The sequence below is a fragment of the Cnephaeus nilssonii genome, assembly GCF_951640355.1.
Source record: "Cnephaeus nilssonii genome assembly, chromosome: 8".
NCBI lineage: Eukaryota > Metazoa > Chordata > Mammalia > Chiroptera > Vespertilionidae > Cnephaeus > Cnephaeus nilssonii.
In genome coordinates, this window is record NC_137079.1 from 58,673,298 (window position 1) to 58,692,111 (window position 18,814).

The 18,814-nt window shown below is 42.2% G+C and overlaps 1 protein-coding gene across 1 annotated transcript; it reads right to left on the bottom strand.

Annotated features, from left to right (window-relative positions):
• Window positions 1-5,184: 5,184 nt before the first annotated feature.
• Window positions 5,185-14,393, bottom strand: ACOD1 (aconitate decarboxylase 1). The gene is made up of 5 exons (XM_079779344.1): window positions 14,349-14,393; window positions 10,464-10,625; window positions 9,631-9,720; window positions 7,401-7,606; window positions 5,185-6,538 (listed from the first exon to the last, which is right to left on the bottom strand). The coding sequence occupies exons 1-5, from the start codon at window positions 14,358-14,360 to the stop codon at window positions 5,593-5,595; spliced, it is 1,416 nt and encodes a 471-aa protein (XP_079635470.1). The 5' UTR covers window positions 14,361-14,393; the 3' UTR covers window positions 5,185-5,592.
• Between the last annotated feature and the right edge of the window lie 4,421 nt (window positions 14,394-18,814).

Genomic DNA, 18,814 nt, shown 5'->3' on the forward strand with positions numbered 1-18,814 from the left:
CTGTGCGTGTTTGCTGTGAACGTTGCAGCCTCTGAGAGGCCAAAGCGACCTGATAATTTTAACTCTTCACAGTCATGCTGTCAGGTGCCTAAGAAACATCTTCTCCCACTCAGATCTTCTGTTCTGACAGGTCTGCGGATGCAGACCAAGCAACTGCCGTAAAAGAGCCGAGAGGCAAACACCGCTGCGGGGATGTGAGTGAATCTGCCAGGATGCCACCAACAAGCGGTGCAGACATGCGCTTTCATGGCGCGGCCCCTCTGCATGAAATCTGTGGTGAAATGAGGGAAATGGTGGGGATGTTTTATAATGTATTTGAAAAGTGATGCTTTAGTTATAATATTTAGGAGAAGTTATTCAAGTAAAAATATTTTTTCTCTGACCAAATGAATTACATACATGCTCTATCATGTAATGATACTTTCAGTGTGATCTTGACCCAAAGATGAAATAACAATTATTGAGTTTTTTAGACACAAAGTGTTCCTATACAAACACATTGTCATTTTTATTTACTTATTTCAAAGGCTTTTTCCTGAACTTCCAGGTTGATTCCAATATTGAAAGGAGTTCTTAGGGGTAAAATACGCAGGTTTAGGAAATTTTAGGAAGGAAGGAGTCCATGAAAAAAGCACAGGGCTACAGACCTTTGCCGCGCCAGCACAGCCAAGGGTTCGGCAAGCCTGAGGGAGGGCTGGTGAAGGATGAAGAAAAAGGCAGACAAAGAGAATAAGCTGGGTCTAGGTAGATCTTCTGTGCCTTGCTGAGGCCACAGAACAGATCCAGACTGCAAAGCTGATGCTTTATTTATAGTCAGAGGTAAACAAGGTAATTTACAATGTTCTTGTAAGTTTCACTTGTTTTGGCAGCACTTGCTGCCCCTCCCACAGCCCATTAGCTACCCAGGAAAGATCTAGGGAGCAGTCACAAGATCAAGCTTAATTATGCTTAGAGGGCTGTGCCCTCTATGCTGGGACTTGTTTGCAACTTTGCCAGCAGGTCAGTCCGAGGCTTAACCCTATACCCGCTCCCTAAACAGACCTGGAGAAGGTACATTTCCATGGAATAAGGGAGCTGGGAACTGCAGAAGGTACATTTCCATGGAATAAGGGAGCTGGGAGCTGCAGAAGGTACATTTCCAAACAATAAGGGAGCTGAGAGCTGCAGAAGGTACATTTCCATGGAATAAGGGAGCTGGGAACTGCAGAAGGTACATTTCTATAGAATAAGGGAGCTGGGAGCCACAGAAGGTACACATTTTCAGAATAAAGGGAAGGAAGCCCCTCATCCAGAGAGGGAAGAGGAAGCCCAAAGGGAATAGGAGAACTATAAGGGGGAAGAAGAGGAGAACCGCATGTACCTCACCTGAGGTTTGAGCTCTGAAGTTGCTATAGTGACCAAATCAGAGGGGATAGTGACCAATCAGAGGGCATGTCAGGGCACAAAGAACTGCAGCCTTCATAAACCGTGGAAAAAAGGGACTTAGTGGGACTCTCTCCCCCTCCCCATGTGGGAGTCTGTGCTTGTTTCTCAATAAATGTCCACCTTTTGCTACACCACCTTCTGTCCGTGGTTTCATTCTTCGACTCCACCGGACAAGAACCCGGGAACCATCTGCCCAGAGGAACACCACGCGTTGCAGTTCAATTTCCCCGTTTCAATATGAGCAGCAACTATAACTGTGGTGGATTGACTTGTGTTTAATAATAACGACAACAAAAAGCAAGGAGAATTGTTTGAGTGACAGGATGATATCTGAACGTTGGTTTCTGCATTTACTACTGAACAAGATAACTAGACTAGTTTTCATTATTCCTATGAAGGTATTTGTTCTGTTCTGTGCTTCCGATAAGGCCATGATCTATTTTTAAGTTACTGTGCATCAGACGTTCTTCTGATGTGCTATGTAGCCCTCTAGAGTTTCGCGGGAGCCAGTGCAGCTGCTTCTGAGACACCTGCCTTGGAGGTGTTGTGAATGATCACTTTCTGTGAACTAGCCCTCTGCTATTTTTCTTTTTAATCCTCACCAGAGTGAGGGGCTCAATGGGGGCTCGGGGTGGGGCAGGGACGGGGACATCTGTAATACTTTCAACAATAAAGATACATTTCGAAAAAGAAAAAGAAACAATTGGCAAAAATGTGCGAGAATTAGTCATGAAGGAAATGCAAATTAAAATCACCAGGAGATACTATTGCACACTTACCAGACTGGTTAAAATGTAAAAAAGTGACAATTCTAAGGAAGATAAAGGCTTGCTATTTACAAGCCAGCTGATGAGGATATGGAGAAACGAGGACCCTTGGTCATTGCTGGTGGAAATGTAACATGATAGAGCTAGTTTGGAAAACAGTATTTTATAAACTTAAACATATACTTATCAGGTGGCCCAGCACTCCCACTCTTAGGTAGCTACCCAAGAGACATAGACAGATATGCCTACAGAAGGACGTGTATGAGATCATTCATGGAGGCATTACTCATAATAGCCCCCAAATGGAAACAACTCTACCCATTAACTAATGAATGGGTAAACAAAGTGTGGTACATCTGTTATGGGCAGCCAGAGACCCCCAAAAAGGTATCATCAGACAACCCCCTCAGTTGAAGGGAGAGGGCTGTCTCCTTCTCAATTCTTGTCTTCTAGTATAAATGAATTTAAATGGAGACCCTGATTGAATTATGACAAAGCCAATTTATTAAAGCAAGCACATTTATTAAAGAAGCAAGGCAAGCAAATCTATTCCAGTTCATTGGGCTCAGAGGGTGGATAGGATTTTCCAGCTAACCCAGGAAAGCAAATGCCATGTGCGGGTTTGAGGAGTTCTATACTCCTCTGTCTATAGGTTTCAAAAATTCCTCTGTTGAATATCTTGGTATAGACTAATTTTCACGGTCCCTTTTTGATTCTCAGAATGCATGAGAAGCACCTGACAATTTTATCTCGCCAAGCCTTGAGACTGCTGGCTTCTCTGTTAGTGAGTTAAAACAAAAAAATAATAAAACCTCCTTTTTCTCCTTTCCCCTTCCTCCCTCTTTTTCTGCATTCTTTCATTTGGGAGGTTTTTAACCATTTGCTCTCAAGTGTCCTTGGCTGGGAAGATAAAGGCTTGTTATTTACAAGCCAGCTGTAAATTGTCCACACTGTTGGCCTTGTTTTAACTTCTTTATCTCAGTTTCCCTATTCATCTTGCCCTGGAATTTTCCTAGTTTTTCACTGCCCTGCAACATATCCATATGGTGGAGTGTTATCAGCAATGCAAGGGAATAAAGTGCTCTGATACACATGTAGAAAAATCTTAAAACTTTATGCTAAGTGAAAGAGTCAGACACATAAGACTACATATTGTATGATTCCACTTACTAGAGAAAATATTTGGAAAAGATAAAACTATTGAGATAGAAAGCAGATTATTGATTGTTGAAGGCTGGAGAGGGGACTGGGGATTGATTGCAAGCAGTCATGAGGAATTTTTTAGAGTGATAGAAGTATTCCAAAAACTGAATTGTGATGTTTACACAAATCTATAAATTTACTAGAACTTATTGAACTGTACACCTAAAATGGATGAATTAATAGTATGTAAAGTTGATATTAATAAAGCTATGAAACATTTTTAAAAATGTGTTCATGGTCTATCTTTTTAGCTGAGCATTTAGTCCATTTACTGTTTTTGTAATTATAGATATATTTGGATTTTTTCTATAATTTTATGTTTGTTCTGCCTTTTCTATATTTCGTCTCCCCTCCAGTCTTGCCTTCCTATAGGTTATTTTCCCCCCAATTACATATTTCACTCTCTATTAACCTGGAAGTGATACATTCTGCTGCTTTTTAAAAAAATAATGGTTACCCTAGAAATGTCAACATGCATACTTACAAATCAGTCTAGAGTTAGTAGTTTTGCCCTTCTCTTGAACACATCCTATACAATAAAAGCCTAATATGCTAAATGTCTAGTCATCCAGCCGTCTGTTCAACCAATCAAAGCATAATATGCTAATGATATGCTAAGGCCACTCAACCACTCGCTATGATGAGCACTGATCACCAGGGGGCAGATAGTTGACTGGTCGACCAGTCACTATGACATGCACTGACCACCAGGGGGCAGATTCTCCACCTGGTAGATTAGCTTGCTGCTGGGGTCCGGCTGATTGGGACTGAGTGAGATGGGCCAGACACACCCTGGAGCCCTGCCGCAGTCCCTCCCCGGCTGGCCAACCTCCCGTGTCCCTCCCCGGCCTCGATCGTGCACCAGTGGGGTCCTTTGGCCTGGCCTGTGCCCTCTAGGATGCAATCCAGGATCCCTTGGGGGATGTCAGAGATCTGGTTTCTGCCTGATTCTGCTCAATGCAGAGCTGCCCCTGGTGGTCAGTGCACTCCCACAGTGGGAGCGCCGCTCAGCCAGAAGCCGGACTCATGGCTGGCGAGTGCAGTGGTGGTGACGGGAGCCTCTCTGGCCTCCATGGCAGTGCTGAGGATGTCCGACTGACATCCCTGTGGGGAGCAGGCCTAAGCCATCTGCTGGACATCCCCCCAGGGCTCCCAGACTGCAAGAGGGTGCAGGCTGGGCTGAGGGACCCTCCCAGAGTGCAGAATTTTGTGCACCGGGCCTCTAGTTTACTATAAAATTCCCTGCTAATGTTACAATTTTAAACTCATAAGACATTTTATTATTTTATACAGTCAATATTTATTTAATTATAGACATATATATTTTTTTGTTGTCATTCATGTATAAATGTGTATATAGTTCAGAGAGGAAGGGAGAGGGAGAGAGAGATAGAAATAGCAATGATGAGAGAGAATCATTAATTGGCTGGCTCTTGTACACCCACACTGGGGATTGAGCCCGCATCCTGGGCACATGCCCCGACCAGGAATCCAACTGTGAGTTCCTGGTTCATAGGTTGACACTCTTGTTGTCATTCTTTATTATATCTCAGACTCTTCATTCATTATTCATTTATCAAAAACATTTTTTTAAATAATGAAAGATGACATAACGCAATGGTTAAGAACGTGACTTCTGAAGCAAAGCCACTTCGTTTTTTAGATTGCTTTTTATTTATGCTTTACAAAATAGAGAAACTATGGCAGAAGGATACCTAGTAACATCTAGTAAGTTGCAGAGGCAAGATTTTAAACCACCAAGCTCTCATATTTAAACCCAACAGCATCCTCTCCACCATGGAGAGCTTCTATAACCCCTGGTCTAAGAAATCTGTCGGTGGTGGTACAACAGACCAGAGCCCTTCTCCACTGTCAGCAAAAAAATGTACAGGTTCAAAGTCTTCTCACACCTGAGGTTCATGAAGTTCATAAAATTCCTCTGAAAATATTAATTTTATAAGGAAGTCACAGGTGACTTGAAATTCAGCTCTATGAATGCTTATAGATAATTGGAACAGTCTTGCAAATTAACAGGACAAGACTCCTTCCATATATACCCAGTTCTGTCTGGACTCTCTCCACCAGGCTGCATTTAGTTCTGGGCGAACCAAGAGCAGACCTTTGCTCTGGAAAGCAAATCATTGAATTTCCCCAAATATAAAGTCATTTAGATATTGTACTATGGAATTATTACATGCTAGATGGATTGTGAAATCATCTCTGATGGAGAGGGTCCTTTCAGAAGTGAGGTTAACACAGAGCAGTCCTCTAGACCTTCCAGGTTGTCTACTATCTTTATAAGTCTTTCTACGGCATCACAGGACAGCATCCTGGAGGCATTGGCTCTGAACTTGGCCTCTAGGTCCTTCTGGCTCAGTGGCTTCCTCCAGTGACCATAGAAGGTATCAGAGCGCTCCGTGAAGGTGGCTCCATCCTTGAGGGTGACACTTAGCTCACAGTATAGTGTGTTGAAGTTTGGCAGGTTGTCCTGAGGATGCTCCAGCTCCACCTTGCCAAGCAACTCTCTCACCTGTGGCCTGTTGATCTGGTCTTTGTGGAATGATGAAACTGTAACCCCACCATCGAGCAGCATAGCACAGGCCACATACTGGAAGGAGTGACGGGCTTCATGCTCCGAGTCTGGGAAAGGCCGGTTTACATACCGGACATCTGGAATTCTGAGCACAATTCTCTCAATGTGCTCAGTGGGAAACATGGCTCTGTCTGTTACAAGGTGCTTTCTCACAGATGCAGCGGCGTCTGCCACCCAGTGGGTGGCCAGATGTGCAGGGAAACACTTGAAAGCCACATCCTGCTGGTCCAGGAGCCAAGTGTAAGAATCTAGGTTTGGAAGGACTTTGGGGGAGTAGTTGGTATAGAAGGCCCCGAATCCAGTCTGGGTGTCCAAGACCTGCTTGTTTCCTTGGAGACCCAGCATTGCCAGAAAAACAGCTTCTATCCCATGCCTGGCAGCATTGCCCATGTGAAGAGGCTTGGTCTGAGTGGCTGCATTTGCCATGGGTGCCCCGGCATGAGAAACAGCAATAGCCAAGGCCTTTTGGCAGTTGGTCATGCTGAGCCCTAACATCTTGGATGCAGCAGCAGCACTACCCAAAGTTCCTACCACTGATGGCGGATGGAATCTGAAAAGCAAAAAGGCAGTATTAGAGATTTACACACCTCAACCACCAGGAGGCAGTATAGTATAGTGATCAGGAACTTAGATCATGGGGTTATACGGCCTGGGTTCAAATCTCAGCTCTTCCACTTATTAGTTGAGTGGTCTTGGGGAAAGGTATTCAACTTCTCTGTTCTGTTTTCTCTTACTTAAAATGGCAATAATAATACCAGTAGTATCTACCTTATAGAGTTTTGAATGAATTCACATGCTTATAACAGTGCCGGAGACAGTAAATTCTTTATAAATGGTACTTTTATAATTATTATAGAAAGGTGAAAGTTGTTGATTGCTGAAAGATCATGTAAGTAACGAAAAATTAAGGGCCTTTTAGAAATTGTGAAAGTTCACTCCATATTCCAATTTACACCTCTCCTAGCATGGACCAAGTGACAAGATAAATATTGTATTGAACCATGTGATACAGCCCACATTTGACCGTTTTTGCTCTATGGGTTGAACAGTCAGGTTTAGGATAGTCTGTGTGTTCTCATTAGTCTAAAGAACCCTAACAAACATCAAAGTAGATTCTGCTTTGATGGGATCAGGAATATTCAGGATACCCACAGGTGCCAGCATGACATGAGACCCCAATTTATTTCATGGTCCTGATGTTCTAAACCCAAAGGGGATTTTTCATGAGCACTTCTGAATCATATCTTTATATATACAGTTTGATCTGTGCCTGGTGACCTGACTTACCTGCTAGCACTAATATTAACATCTTCAGTTGAGCCACACTATATGTCAGAAAACTCTACAGAAATAATGATTCACAGATGAAAGGGACTCTGACTGTCTCTTCGTGGGGCAAATATTTTACATACCTTTTCGGTATGTCATTGGCGTCCTTGGAAAAATTCATTAGTCGGCCTTGCACTTCAATCCCAACATTGAAAGCAAGCAGTAGGTCAAGACCAGAGAACTTTGGACTTGGAGGGAGGGCTTCTGATAAAGCCAGGAGGACAGGAAGGACAGCTCCAGAAGGGTGGGTGGCAGGATGCCACGTGTCATCAAAATCCATGGAGTGAATCTATGTAGAGAGACATGCAAACAACAACGAAAAACCAAAATGTATTTCCCTGAATACAATGGCTTTTGGACTAGTAAGCATTTAGTTAAGTAATAGCCTTGTTGGATGTGAGATTTTAGATCTGATTCCTGAAAATAAAACCTATGAACAGGCTGTGATTCTTGATCACATAGCTGGGCAGACTGTCCTCTGCCAAAAACAGGCAGTACCTTGGGGAGCAGCTAGTGAGCCCCAAGGAGCTAAGGTCTTACCCAGGTGACCAGAGCTCTCTGACATAGCCCCTGGAAAGATCTGTATTTCCCTTATAAACAAAGCTGTGGAATTAGGTGGTTGCTTCATCCTTCCCTCCCTCAGTTCCTCCCCACCCTTCAAATAAGCTGCACTAAAACTTTAATGTCATTTATTCCATATTGGGCCATATATATTTGTGTACTTTTAATTATGAAATAATTTTAGACTTATGGAAAAGTTGCAAGAACTTTTGAACCAGGATTATATACTAAGCTATATTTTAAAATCATTATTTTCTGCTATGAGGTTTTAGTCCTCTTTAACCCCGCTATTTACTTTTTTCTTATATGAAACTAGAGGCCCAGTGCATGGAATTTGTGCACTGGTCGGGGCGGGGGGGAGGTGTACCTCAGCCTGGCCTGAGCCTTCTTGCAGTCTGGGAGACTTCGGGGGATGTCCGACTGCCGGCTTAGGCCCACTCCCCGCTTAGTGTTGTCGTGGAGGCGGGAGAGGCTCCTACCATTGCTGCTGCTCTTGCTAGCTGTGAGCACCTATGGGAGTGCACTGACCACCAGGGGGCAGTTTCTGCTTTCAGCGTCTGCCTCCTGCTGGTCAGTGCACATCATAGCAACTGGTCGTTCTGCCAAAGGGCCGAAACTGGCTCTCTGACATCCCCCGAGGGGTCCTGGATTGCGAGAGGGCACAGGCCAGGCCAAGGGACCCCATTGGTGTGCCATCAGGGCTGGGGAGGGATGTGGGAGGTTGGCCAGCCGGTGAGGGACCACGGGAGGGCTTCAGGGTGTGTCTGGCCTGTCTTGCTCAGTCCCAATTGGCCAGACCCCAGAAGCAAGCTAACCTAACAGTCAGAGCATCTGCCCCTTTGTGGTCAGTGAATGTCATAGTGACTGGTCAACCAGTCAACTGTCTGCCCCCTGGTGGTCAGTGAACGTCATAGCGACTGGTCAACCAGTCAACTGTCTGCCCCCTGGTGGTCAATGCATGTCATAGCGAGCAGTTGAGCAGCCTTAGCATATCATTAGTATATTACGGTTTGATTGGTTGAACGGCCGACTGGACGACTGGACACTTAGCATATTAGGCTTTTATTATATAGGATAGTAATAACCAGAATTTCATTTAAAATATATTTTTATGTTTATTGGATGTCTGGTGCACTTTCTACTGCTTACTGGACATTTATTCCTTGGATGCACCATTGGGTTTGACTTTCAATATTCTGAGCTACTGTCCTGCCAAACCATAAATATATCTCAAAAACCCAACATATTCATGTCCAAATTATATATTCTATAAAGCATAAAAATTGTTTCTTAGACAAGAAATGCTGATTTTTGTTACAGAAAATAAAGAGATCATAGAGCCATTATTTCTTTTTCAGTTAATATTTGTTGAATGAATCAATCAATGAATTAATGAATAAATAAATGAAAGGCTGGTTATTGGATAGAAAGTGGTACTCAAGAAATTGAGTCTGGATATTGGGTTTTATGTTCTCTGCGATATACATTCAGAGTTTAGAGTTTGGGCTACCTTAGAGGTTGAGCTATCTAAATCCTACCTTATTTCCTCTACTTAACAATTGATTTAGGAAGTATCAATTCACTATGAAAACTGGGATTACTACATAGGAGGGTGGGCAGTCCACTTCATCTCTATGCATTTCAATGATGTCATTAGTAAAATATGGAAATTTGGCAATTTCTGAGATATTTCCTGACTCTGAAAATTATTGTATTTGTCTAACAGTGGAAAAGACATGGAAATCTCCTTACAGCCACACCGTTGACAAAAGCAGCATATGTCGGTGGGAGTCTCAAGGTTGGCTGGCCCCAAACAGTACTGGATACATTGGAACTGTAGATCTGGAACAAAAGAATATCAACCAGTGATATAGAGTGTGAGCCGAGCATGCCAAGCCCCCATTGCAAGAGTCATTTTTCATCTTTGGAGGCATTACATTAATAGTCCTTAATTGAACCCTTTGTGCTATGTTAAATCAAAGCCTTAATCGTTAAATTATTCTCTTCCTTGTAGGACAATACACAGCTTTTTCCATGGAAGTGAGCAGAGATATTGTTGATAAACCCCAGACCATGATTCATAAGTGCTCCAGGGAGTGGAGTCTGAATTTACTCTTATTTACTCCTCTTGGGTAAGTACTAGGGAAAGTGAACTAACTGCCTATACCAAGCACATCTGCTGGAGGGTGGATGCTATGTCACCCACATACACACCCCTCTGGCCCAGCCTTTTCCCCAGAGACTCTCAGTGTCTTTGCATGAAGAAATCATCTGGGGTAGGTGCTATTGCTTCTAAGACTCTCAGATAAAAAGTGCGTTCAGTCATAATAATAACAAATATGAGATATTACTAGTGTTAAGAATGGTCTTAAGGCAGTGACTTAGTGAAATATATGGATGAATATTAAAACTCAGATAATAGAGCACAGAAAAGCGTAAAACTATATACAACAATGCTATATATACCACGTAGTATCCCTAACACGAAGAGCAGAGCAGTAGAACTCACACAGCTCTGGTACACTCGTGGGTACACTCCTAGGCAGGCACATCGGCTTTTATTTCTAAAGCAGACACGAACTTACTTTACTATATGCGTTGGCTTTGTGAAACACTTCTGTACTGGTTCCCAGGAACCCAACGCCCAGCGTATCCAGAATCATCCTCTTGCTCCTCTGAATAACATGATCTGTCAGGTGTCCCACTTTCAAGCCATGGATCACTTTGGCAAAGCTTTCTGTGACGGACTTTAAAGGGAAGAGGGTTAGAACAGTGATACACTCGCTGTGTATCTGCATACGTCTGTTATAGATGAAAACTCGAGGTACTTTTATGTAAAGAGTTTATTCCACTAGAGGGAACCCCATTAATTAAATTAAGTTTAATTTCTAAAAAAATGATGTGTACCAAGCACCTGCTATGTGTGAGAAAAAGGGATGTGGGAATACACACTGGCCAGTTTCTGTCCTCGGTCAAGTTGAGGACACAGATTAGCAAGCCGATGATGACCCAGAGTGTGGAGAGGTGATGGTGGAGGGAAGCACAGAGAGTCAGCAGGGGAGGGTGGGGGGCATCTTGTCCATACAGTGGACATACCTTGGCAGGGGGCGGGGTGCATTCAGAGAGCTGGTAACTGCCATTTTAAGCATGTGCCAGGTATTGTACTAATCTTTTAAGATACAGTATCCACAGGTCTCTAGGTAGGTATTTATTGTGCGTCTCCCTTTGCAGGTGAAGAGACCAAGAAAGGCAACGTCATTAAGTTACATAGGCTTTTTGTTGTTGTTGTTGTTGTTAATCCTCATTGAGGATATTTTCTCTATTGATTTTTAGAGAGATTGGAAGGGAGGGGGAGAGACAGAGAGAGAAAACATCAATGTGAAAGAGAGCGAGGAATATAGATATAAAAAATGGTATAAGTGCCTATCAACAATAACCTTAAATGTAAATGGAATAAATGCTACAATCAAAAGACACAGGTTAGCCAAATGGATAAGAAAACATTATATATGCTGTCTACAAAAGATCCACCTCAGAACGAAAGACTCATACAGGGTGAGAGTGAAGGGATGGAAAAATATTTCCCATACAAATGGAAATGAAGCCCTAGCTGGTTTGGCTCAGTGGATAGAGCATCGGCCTGTGGACTGAAGGGCCCCAGTTTTGATTCTGGTCAAGGGCACATGTCCGGGTTGCAAGCTCGATCCTCAGTAGGGGGCGTGCAGAAGGCAGCTGATCAATGACTCTCTCTCATCATTAATGTTTTTATCTCTCTCTCCTCCTTTCCTCTCTGAAATCAATAAAAATATATTTAAAACAAAAACAAATGGAAATAAAAAACACACAGGGATAGCAATACTTATATCTGGCAAAATAGACTTCAAAGCAAAGGCCATAAAAAGAGATAAAGAAGGCCACTACATGATACTAAAGGGATTGATACAATAAAAGAATATAACCATGTTAAACATATATGCATCTTAAATATATAAGAAAGCCCATGGAAGACTTTAAGGGAGATAGACAGAAATATAGTCATAGTTGGAACTTTAATATACCATTGACATCACTGGATAGATCTTTGAGTAAAAAAAATCACACACAAGGAAACAGAAACCTTAAATGATACACTAGACCAGATGGATTTAATTGACATTTATAGAATACTAGAGGCTCGGTGCACAAAATTCATGCATGGAGGGTGTCCCTCAACCCAGCCTTGCACCGTCTCCAATCTGGGACCCCTCGGGGAATGTCTGACTGCCGGTTTAGGCCTATTGGGCAGTTGGACATCCCTCTCACAGTCCGGGACTGCTGGCTCTTAACTGCTCTCCTGCTGGCCTGATTGATGCCTAACTGCTCCCCCCCTGACCTGATCATCCCCAACTGCCTTCCCCTGCTGGCCTGATTGCCCACAACTGCCCTCCCCTGATGGGCTAATCGCCCACAACTGCCCTCCTCTGCCGCGACCTGCCTCCTCTGCTGGGACCTGCCTCCTCTGCACCGCACAGAGCCATGGGACCCCCAGGCCTCACTGCGCGGAGCGGCCACTGTGCGGCCATCTTGTGGCGGCCGTCTTGTGGCAGCCATCTTGTGATGATGTCACATGAGGGCATGACACCACCTAGGCTTTTATTATATAGGATTCCATCCCAAGACTACAGAATATACATTCTTCTCAAGTGCATATAGGAAATTCTCAAAGATGGACCACATGTTAGGATCCAAACTAAGTCTCTACAAGTTCAAGAGGGAAATCATATCAAGCATCTTATCAGATCACAATGGCATGAAACTAGAAATTAATTACAATAAAAACACTCAAAAAACATTCAAACACATGAAGGCTAAATAGCATGCTATTAAACAATGAATGGGCTACCAATGAAATCAAGGAAGAAATAAAAAACTTTCTGGAAGCAAACAAAAATGAGCACACACCCCAAAACTTATAGGATCAGCAAAAGTGGTCCTGAGAGGGAAGTTCATAGCATTACAGGAAACAAGAAAAAGCTCCAATAAACTATCTAACACTAAAACTAAAATAATTAGAAAGATAAGAACAAGAAAAGCTCAGAGTAAGTAGAAGGATGGAAATAATAAAGAACAAAGTGGAAATAAATGGCATAGAGACAAATAAAATAAAATAAAATAAAATACAAAAGATCAATGAATCCAAGAGCTGGTTCTTTGAAAAGATAAATAAGATTGATGAACTTTTAGACAGACTCATCAAGAAACAAAGAGAGAGAACCCAAATAAATAAAATCAGAAACATAAGAGGTGAAATAACAACTGACACCACAGAAATACAAAGGTTTATAAGAAAATACTGTGAATAACTACTTGCCAGCAGGCTAGACAACCTGGATGAAATTGACAAGTTCCTAGAGAACTTAATCTTCCAAAACTTAATCAGGAAGAAGCAAAATACCTGAGTAAGCCAATAATAACTAATGTTAGCAGTAATCAAAAAGCTTCTGCAAACAAAAGTTCTGGACTTGATGGCTTCACAGGCAAATTTTACCAAAAATTCAAAGAAGAACTAACACCTATCCTTCTCAAACTACTGCAAAAAATTCAAGAGGAGTGAAGACTTCCAAGCTTTTCTTATGAGGCCAGCATTATTCTAATACTAAAGCCAGATAAAAACACAAGTAAATAAAATTAGAGGCCAATATCACTGATGAATATAGATGCTAAAATACTGAACAAAATCAGATCCAGCAGTACACTTAAAAAAATCATACACAATGATCAAGTGGGATTTATCCGAGGGATGTGAGGTTGGTACAATATATGCAAACCAATAAATGTGGTACATTGCATAAACAAAATAAAAGATAAAAATCACATGATCATATCAATAGATGCAGAAAAAGCATTTAATAAAATCCAGTACTCATTTATGATAAAAACTCTCATCAAAGTGAGAATAGAGGGATCATACCTCAACATAATAAAGGCCATATATGACAAACCTACAGCCAACTTCATATTCAATGGGCAAATACTAAAAGCATTTCCCCTAAGAACAGGAACAATACAGGGATGTCCTCTTTCACCATTCTTATTCAACATAGCACTAAATATTATAGCCATAGCAATCTTACCTTCTCTGGGAGACTAAGGACAGTAAACATATCATTAGAAATACAGTCTGGCAAAGCCAATGTTAACATACACAAAACTAGGAGGTTAAAATTCAATGTATGTATAATGATTAATTTTCTTCCTAACTTTATACAACAGATGTATGTCTGTCATTGGTAAAACATTGCTAAAAAACAAAACAAAACAAAACAAGATGCAGTTAATTAGATATCCCAGAGGCTATGAGAAACAGTAAAATGCCATTTTTGAAGTAGAAGCAGATAGCTCTTCAAAAGAGAGGGCAACTGAGGAAATTGAGACAATAAGAGGTAAGCTAGAAAACCAATTTAAATTAGCCACATAAAATATAACAATACCTTGAGCTTCATGGTCTAAAGAAGAGGTTTATCTCAGGAGGGAATCCAAGGAGTAATTCATTTTTCTGTGTGATTGCCTTTTATACCAGTCACTCCTCTCAAACCCAACCTCCTTTTCTTTGTTCTAACCTTAAAATTTGTTTTAACACTTCCCACTTAAACTTATTTAGAGGAACCAGATGTTTCCAGGGAGGTAATGAATGACCTAGGTCATGCCTGACCACAAAGAAGAATAGTAACTCTGATGCAAGCAAGTCTTCATGTCGTCAGGGAAAAGATTAACTGGTTTCTGGCTGTGTGGGTCAGCACATAGTTCCTGCTGTTTCCTACCCTGCCTCCCTTTAAAACTCTTCTCCTTGGTCTAGAACTTCAGAGATGGTTTTGGACATTGGTCCACCATATTCCCAGGCTGCTGGCTTCCTGAATAAAGCAACCTTTCCTTTCCACCCAACACTTGTCTCTCAAGTATTGACTTTCATGCAGTGAGTATCTCGGTTTTTCAGTAACAATATGTCAAAATTAGAAAAATATTCACTTCTTTATCTAGGTATTACACTCCTAGAAAGTTATTCTAAGGATATAAACATGGATGTATGGAAATTTGGGCGAAAAATAAAATTTATAGTCTTGCTTCTTATTCAGTTAAAAATGAAACAATCAGTTTCTTCTCAAGGTGATGGAGTAGGTGGATGCTGCACTCACTTTCTCCCATGACTGCATGGAAATTAAAACTAAGTTATAGAACAGTCAACCTGGGTAACCTTCTGGAGACTAGCTGAACAGAAATCCTATAACTAAGGATACGAAGAAGAAGCCACGCTGAGACTGGTAGGAAGGGCAGAGACTTGAAACAGGCTGGCCCTGCACCTAAGTGTGACAGTGGAGAGTCTGGAGGGCTCTCTGAGCTGTAGAGGTCCCCCTTGAGGAATGATGAGTCTCGGCCCCATGCTGGGCTCCCCAGCCTGGAACACCGGTGTGGGAAGAGGAGTCCACATAATTTCTGTCTGTGAAATGTCCATGTAGGATGGAAGGCTGCTGGAAACCTCTTAAAGGGTCAGCTCAAAGACTCTGGGTTGCAGGCACACACCTTGGGATCTAGCAGAGGGATAGTGGCTTGGGTCAGGAGGTGCCAGAGACATACATGGAGAAACTGAGTTGTGTGGCTTTGGGTGAGGGTTGGAGGGATAGCTGCCATTGTTCCTGTCTTGAGCCCTTTCCTCAACACGACCAAACCTGAATCTGCATCAACCTGGTGAACTCTATTAGCTCCATCCTGAAAACTCCCTAAGATCCAGCCCAACATAAAGGACCACAGGCCCCATCCAAGCTGGTCTCAGGGTGCCTTGGGCCTTTAGTTGACCTACCTCAGGTCTGGTACTGGTGGCAGTCAGCCTTGGTGTGCAAAGTGGCCCCTCTCACCTGCATCCAGGCCTAGCACAGGCAGCCACCCAATGCATATTGCTTTATAGATCCCAGTGGGTAGCCCCAGGCCAGTCACAAGCAATATCTGACATGACCTGCATTGGAGTTCCTCTCAAGAGGCCCCAGAACCAACACACCCAATGGCTGGATTTAGACCACAGGAGAGCACTATGCAATTAGCTATACAAGTGGCACACCCAAAGCAATATCTCAGAAATCATGGGACCCCATCCCACTGGGGCAAATCCCATTCTGGAGTCCCCCATCCCCCCCACTACCCCCCTACACACACACACACACACACACACACACACACACACACACACCCAGCAATTCATATACTGTTGTTGTGGCCAATTCACACAGACAGACTGAGGGTCAATACCCTCAACGGACGTGCCCACAGCAATCAGAGCTCAACAGGAGATCACACACAGACCACACCAGGGACACTCGTGGAGCAGCTGGCTCAGGTAATCAAGGAGACAAAAATCCATATTATTTCACTTATATGTGAAATCTAAAGGACAAAATAAACCAAACAGAAACAGATTCATAGATACAGAGAACAAAACTGAAGGTTGCCAGATGGGCAGGTGGATGGGGGATTGGGTGAAAAAAGTGAAAGGATTAAGAAGTAAAAATTGGTAGTTACAGAATTGTCATGGGGCTCTAAGGTATAGTATATGGAATATAGTCAGTAATACTTTAATAACTATGTATGGTGCCAGGTGGACATTTGAATTATTGGGAAGATCACTTCATCAATTATATAATTGTCTAACCACTTTATGTACACCTGAAACTAATGTAAAATAACATGGATTGTCAACTGTCATTGAAAAATAAAATTTTTAAAAGGTTAAAAAAAGTAAACAATCAAATTCACCCAGAGAGTGGATTGGTTAAGTTGTAGTATTTAAGACACATTCTCAGCTTCCCCTTCTACTTCAAACTGCTGGTTACCATTGTCTAGGGACAAATGTGCCAACTGGAATTTCCTGGTAGCTTGAGATGAAGGGCATTAGGAGTCAACATACTTCTTCCCAGCTTAATCTCTTGTGTGTTTGTCAACTGCATTTTCCATATATGCAGATCTTTGGTCCCTGGTCCTCTACTGCCTATCTCCTTTACTCCCTATCATTGCCCAAATCTGCTTCAACACAGCTTGTCCAAGCCCTTTCGCTTGAATCAGTCACCGTGCCTTGTCTTGTCTGGACCTAGCTCTGCTCCTGTGGGTAATTGTCATTTCCTTTGGGCTGTCTAGTCTTGGCCAATTGGTTTGTACTTACAGCGGGTACAAAAACCACTATGCTATTTAATTTAATATTTGAGCCTGTTCCAGATGTAGTGGCAGAACATCTTTAGGGAAGATTGCATTTCAATTTTGGAGGAAATATCCATGAACCTTGTTATTCTCTCCCAGTCCTATTACAGAAGGGAGAGTTTGGGACAAAGGATTAAACTGCTCTGCATTAAAATGTAAAAGGTGGTGTCTCTGGGAGAAGAGGTTAATATTTTTCTTCTCTTGGTGGGAGCCTGTGGAGAAAGAGTGTTGAGGCCCTGAAGAGAGGGCCAAGGCAGGGTCATGAATTGGGGGTGAGGGCTGAGGGGGTGATGCCCTGGTTATAAGCCAGAACCATATGGGAAAGTGGGAGACGTGGTCAGCAAGGTACTCCAGGTGGAAGGATACAGGCAGACACATTTAAGGAGTAGTGAGATAAAATATCCAATTTGAAGTTTTTCTTTACAACATGGTAATTCCCTATGTGATCCTTAGGACATTTGTTAAATACTACAAGCTAGTGTCAGCCGTGCTTTGGAGAATGGATTGAAAAGTTGTTTGGACATGAAGGGCTGAAGAAAGAAGCTCCAAGGTACCAATCAGGGGGATAAGTAACTAGCGACTTGGGAAATGTAGGTGCTCTTTGGTTATCCTACATAGTTAAGGAAGAGTCAAGGGGAAGGGGTATGATTGTACCTACTTGATGGTATAAGGAAGAGGGACTCAGAAACAGGAGGACTTGGGGACATTTGGATTTTACTCTTAAGTCAATTGCTGCTTAAACTATGGTCTACACTGTGGAAAGCCAGATGTAGGTTCAGTATTTACACAAATCGTGGTTGTATACCATTTCAGATGATCTTTATTTTATATCATTGGACTCCAAATCCACCAGTGGAAGGTTGGATTTCTATATTCAAAGAATTGATAGCCATTTGGGGATGAGGTTCAAGAAACATATTTTCAGGTCATTTGCATAGACTCCAGCAAGTAAGAACAATCACAGATTTATTGCTAGATAGTCTTACATGTATTGGTAAAAAAAAAAAGTAATCTTACTGAGTTGAAAGAAAATAGACATCTGATTTGACAGACACTTAAAATAGAACTATCCTAAGCATGATTCCAGTTGGGAGTTCTGGAGTTTTCAGCTTACATTTCTATGCTTAGACATTTAGAGAGTCCTAAGACCACTTTTACATGAAGAATGGGCTATGATGACCTCCACCATCTCACTGTGGACAAGCTTGATAAAGGAATGAGGAACTTTATTAAGTCTGGTGAGCTTTAATGGAAGTTCTCTCTTCCAGCTTCTCTGGGCCTCAGGTTTTGTCATTATTGACTTCAGAAGAAGAGTTAGTTCAATTATTTTCTGGTTTAATTACTGTGTGCTTTTTATGGAATTGTGATCAATTTAAAGACTAAGGCACTCTGTAATTTGTCACTTTCTAACTATCTAGGGGCTTAAATAATAAATTGTATATTGATGGCGCCTCCAATAAAAAACAACTGATGACTTCCTGTTGCCTTTTGCTCCTTGCTCTAAGTAGAAGCCAGAGCAATTGTTTCTAAATGCAAATCTACTCTTCCATCACTCTCTGGAGGAAAGCAAGGGCACTGAGCAGCCAGAGATGTGTTTGTCTCTGAAGAGACATTTGGCAATGTCTGGAGACATTCATCAAATTATGACATCTAGCGGATAGGGTCCAGGCATGGGGCTAAACATTCTACAATGTAGAGGACTGCACACTCACCCCCA

Bases quoted from the DNA above. Each gene is read 5' to 3' on its own strand.
- ACOD1 (XM_079779344.1), bottom strand. The intron at 7,607-9,630 runs GTAAGGAGATTT...CTCTCTACATAG, and splicing joins CTTTTGTCAACGGTGTGGCT to ATTCACTCCATGGATTTTGA. The intron at 6,539-7,400 runs GTATGTAAAATA...TTTGCTTTTCAG, and splicing joins GCCAATGACATACCGAAAAG to ATTCCATCCGCCATCAGTGG.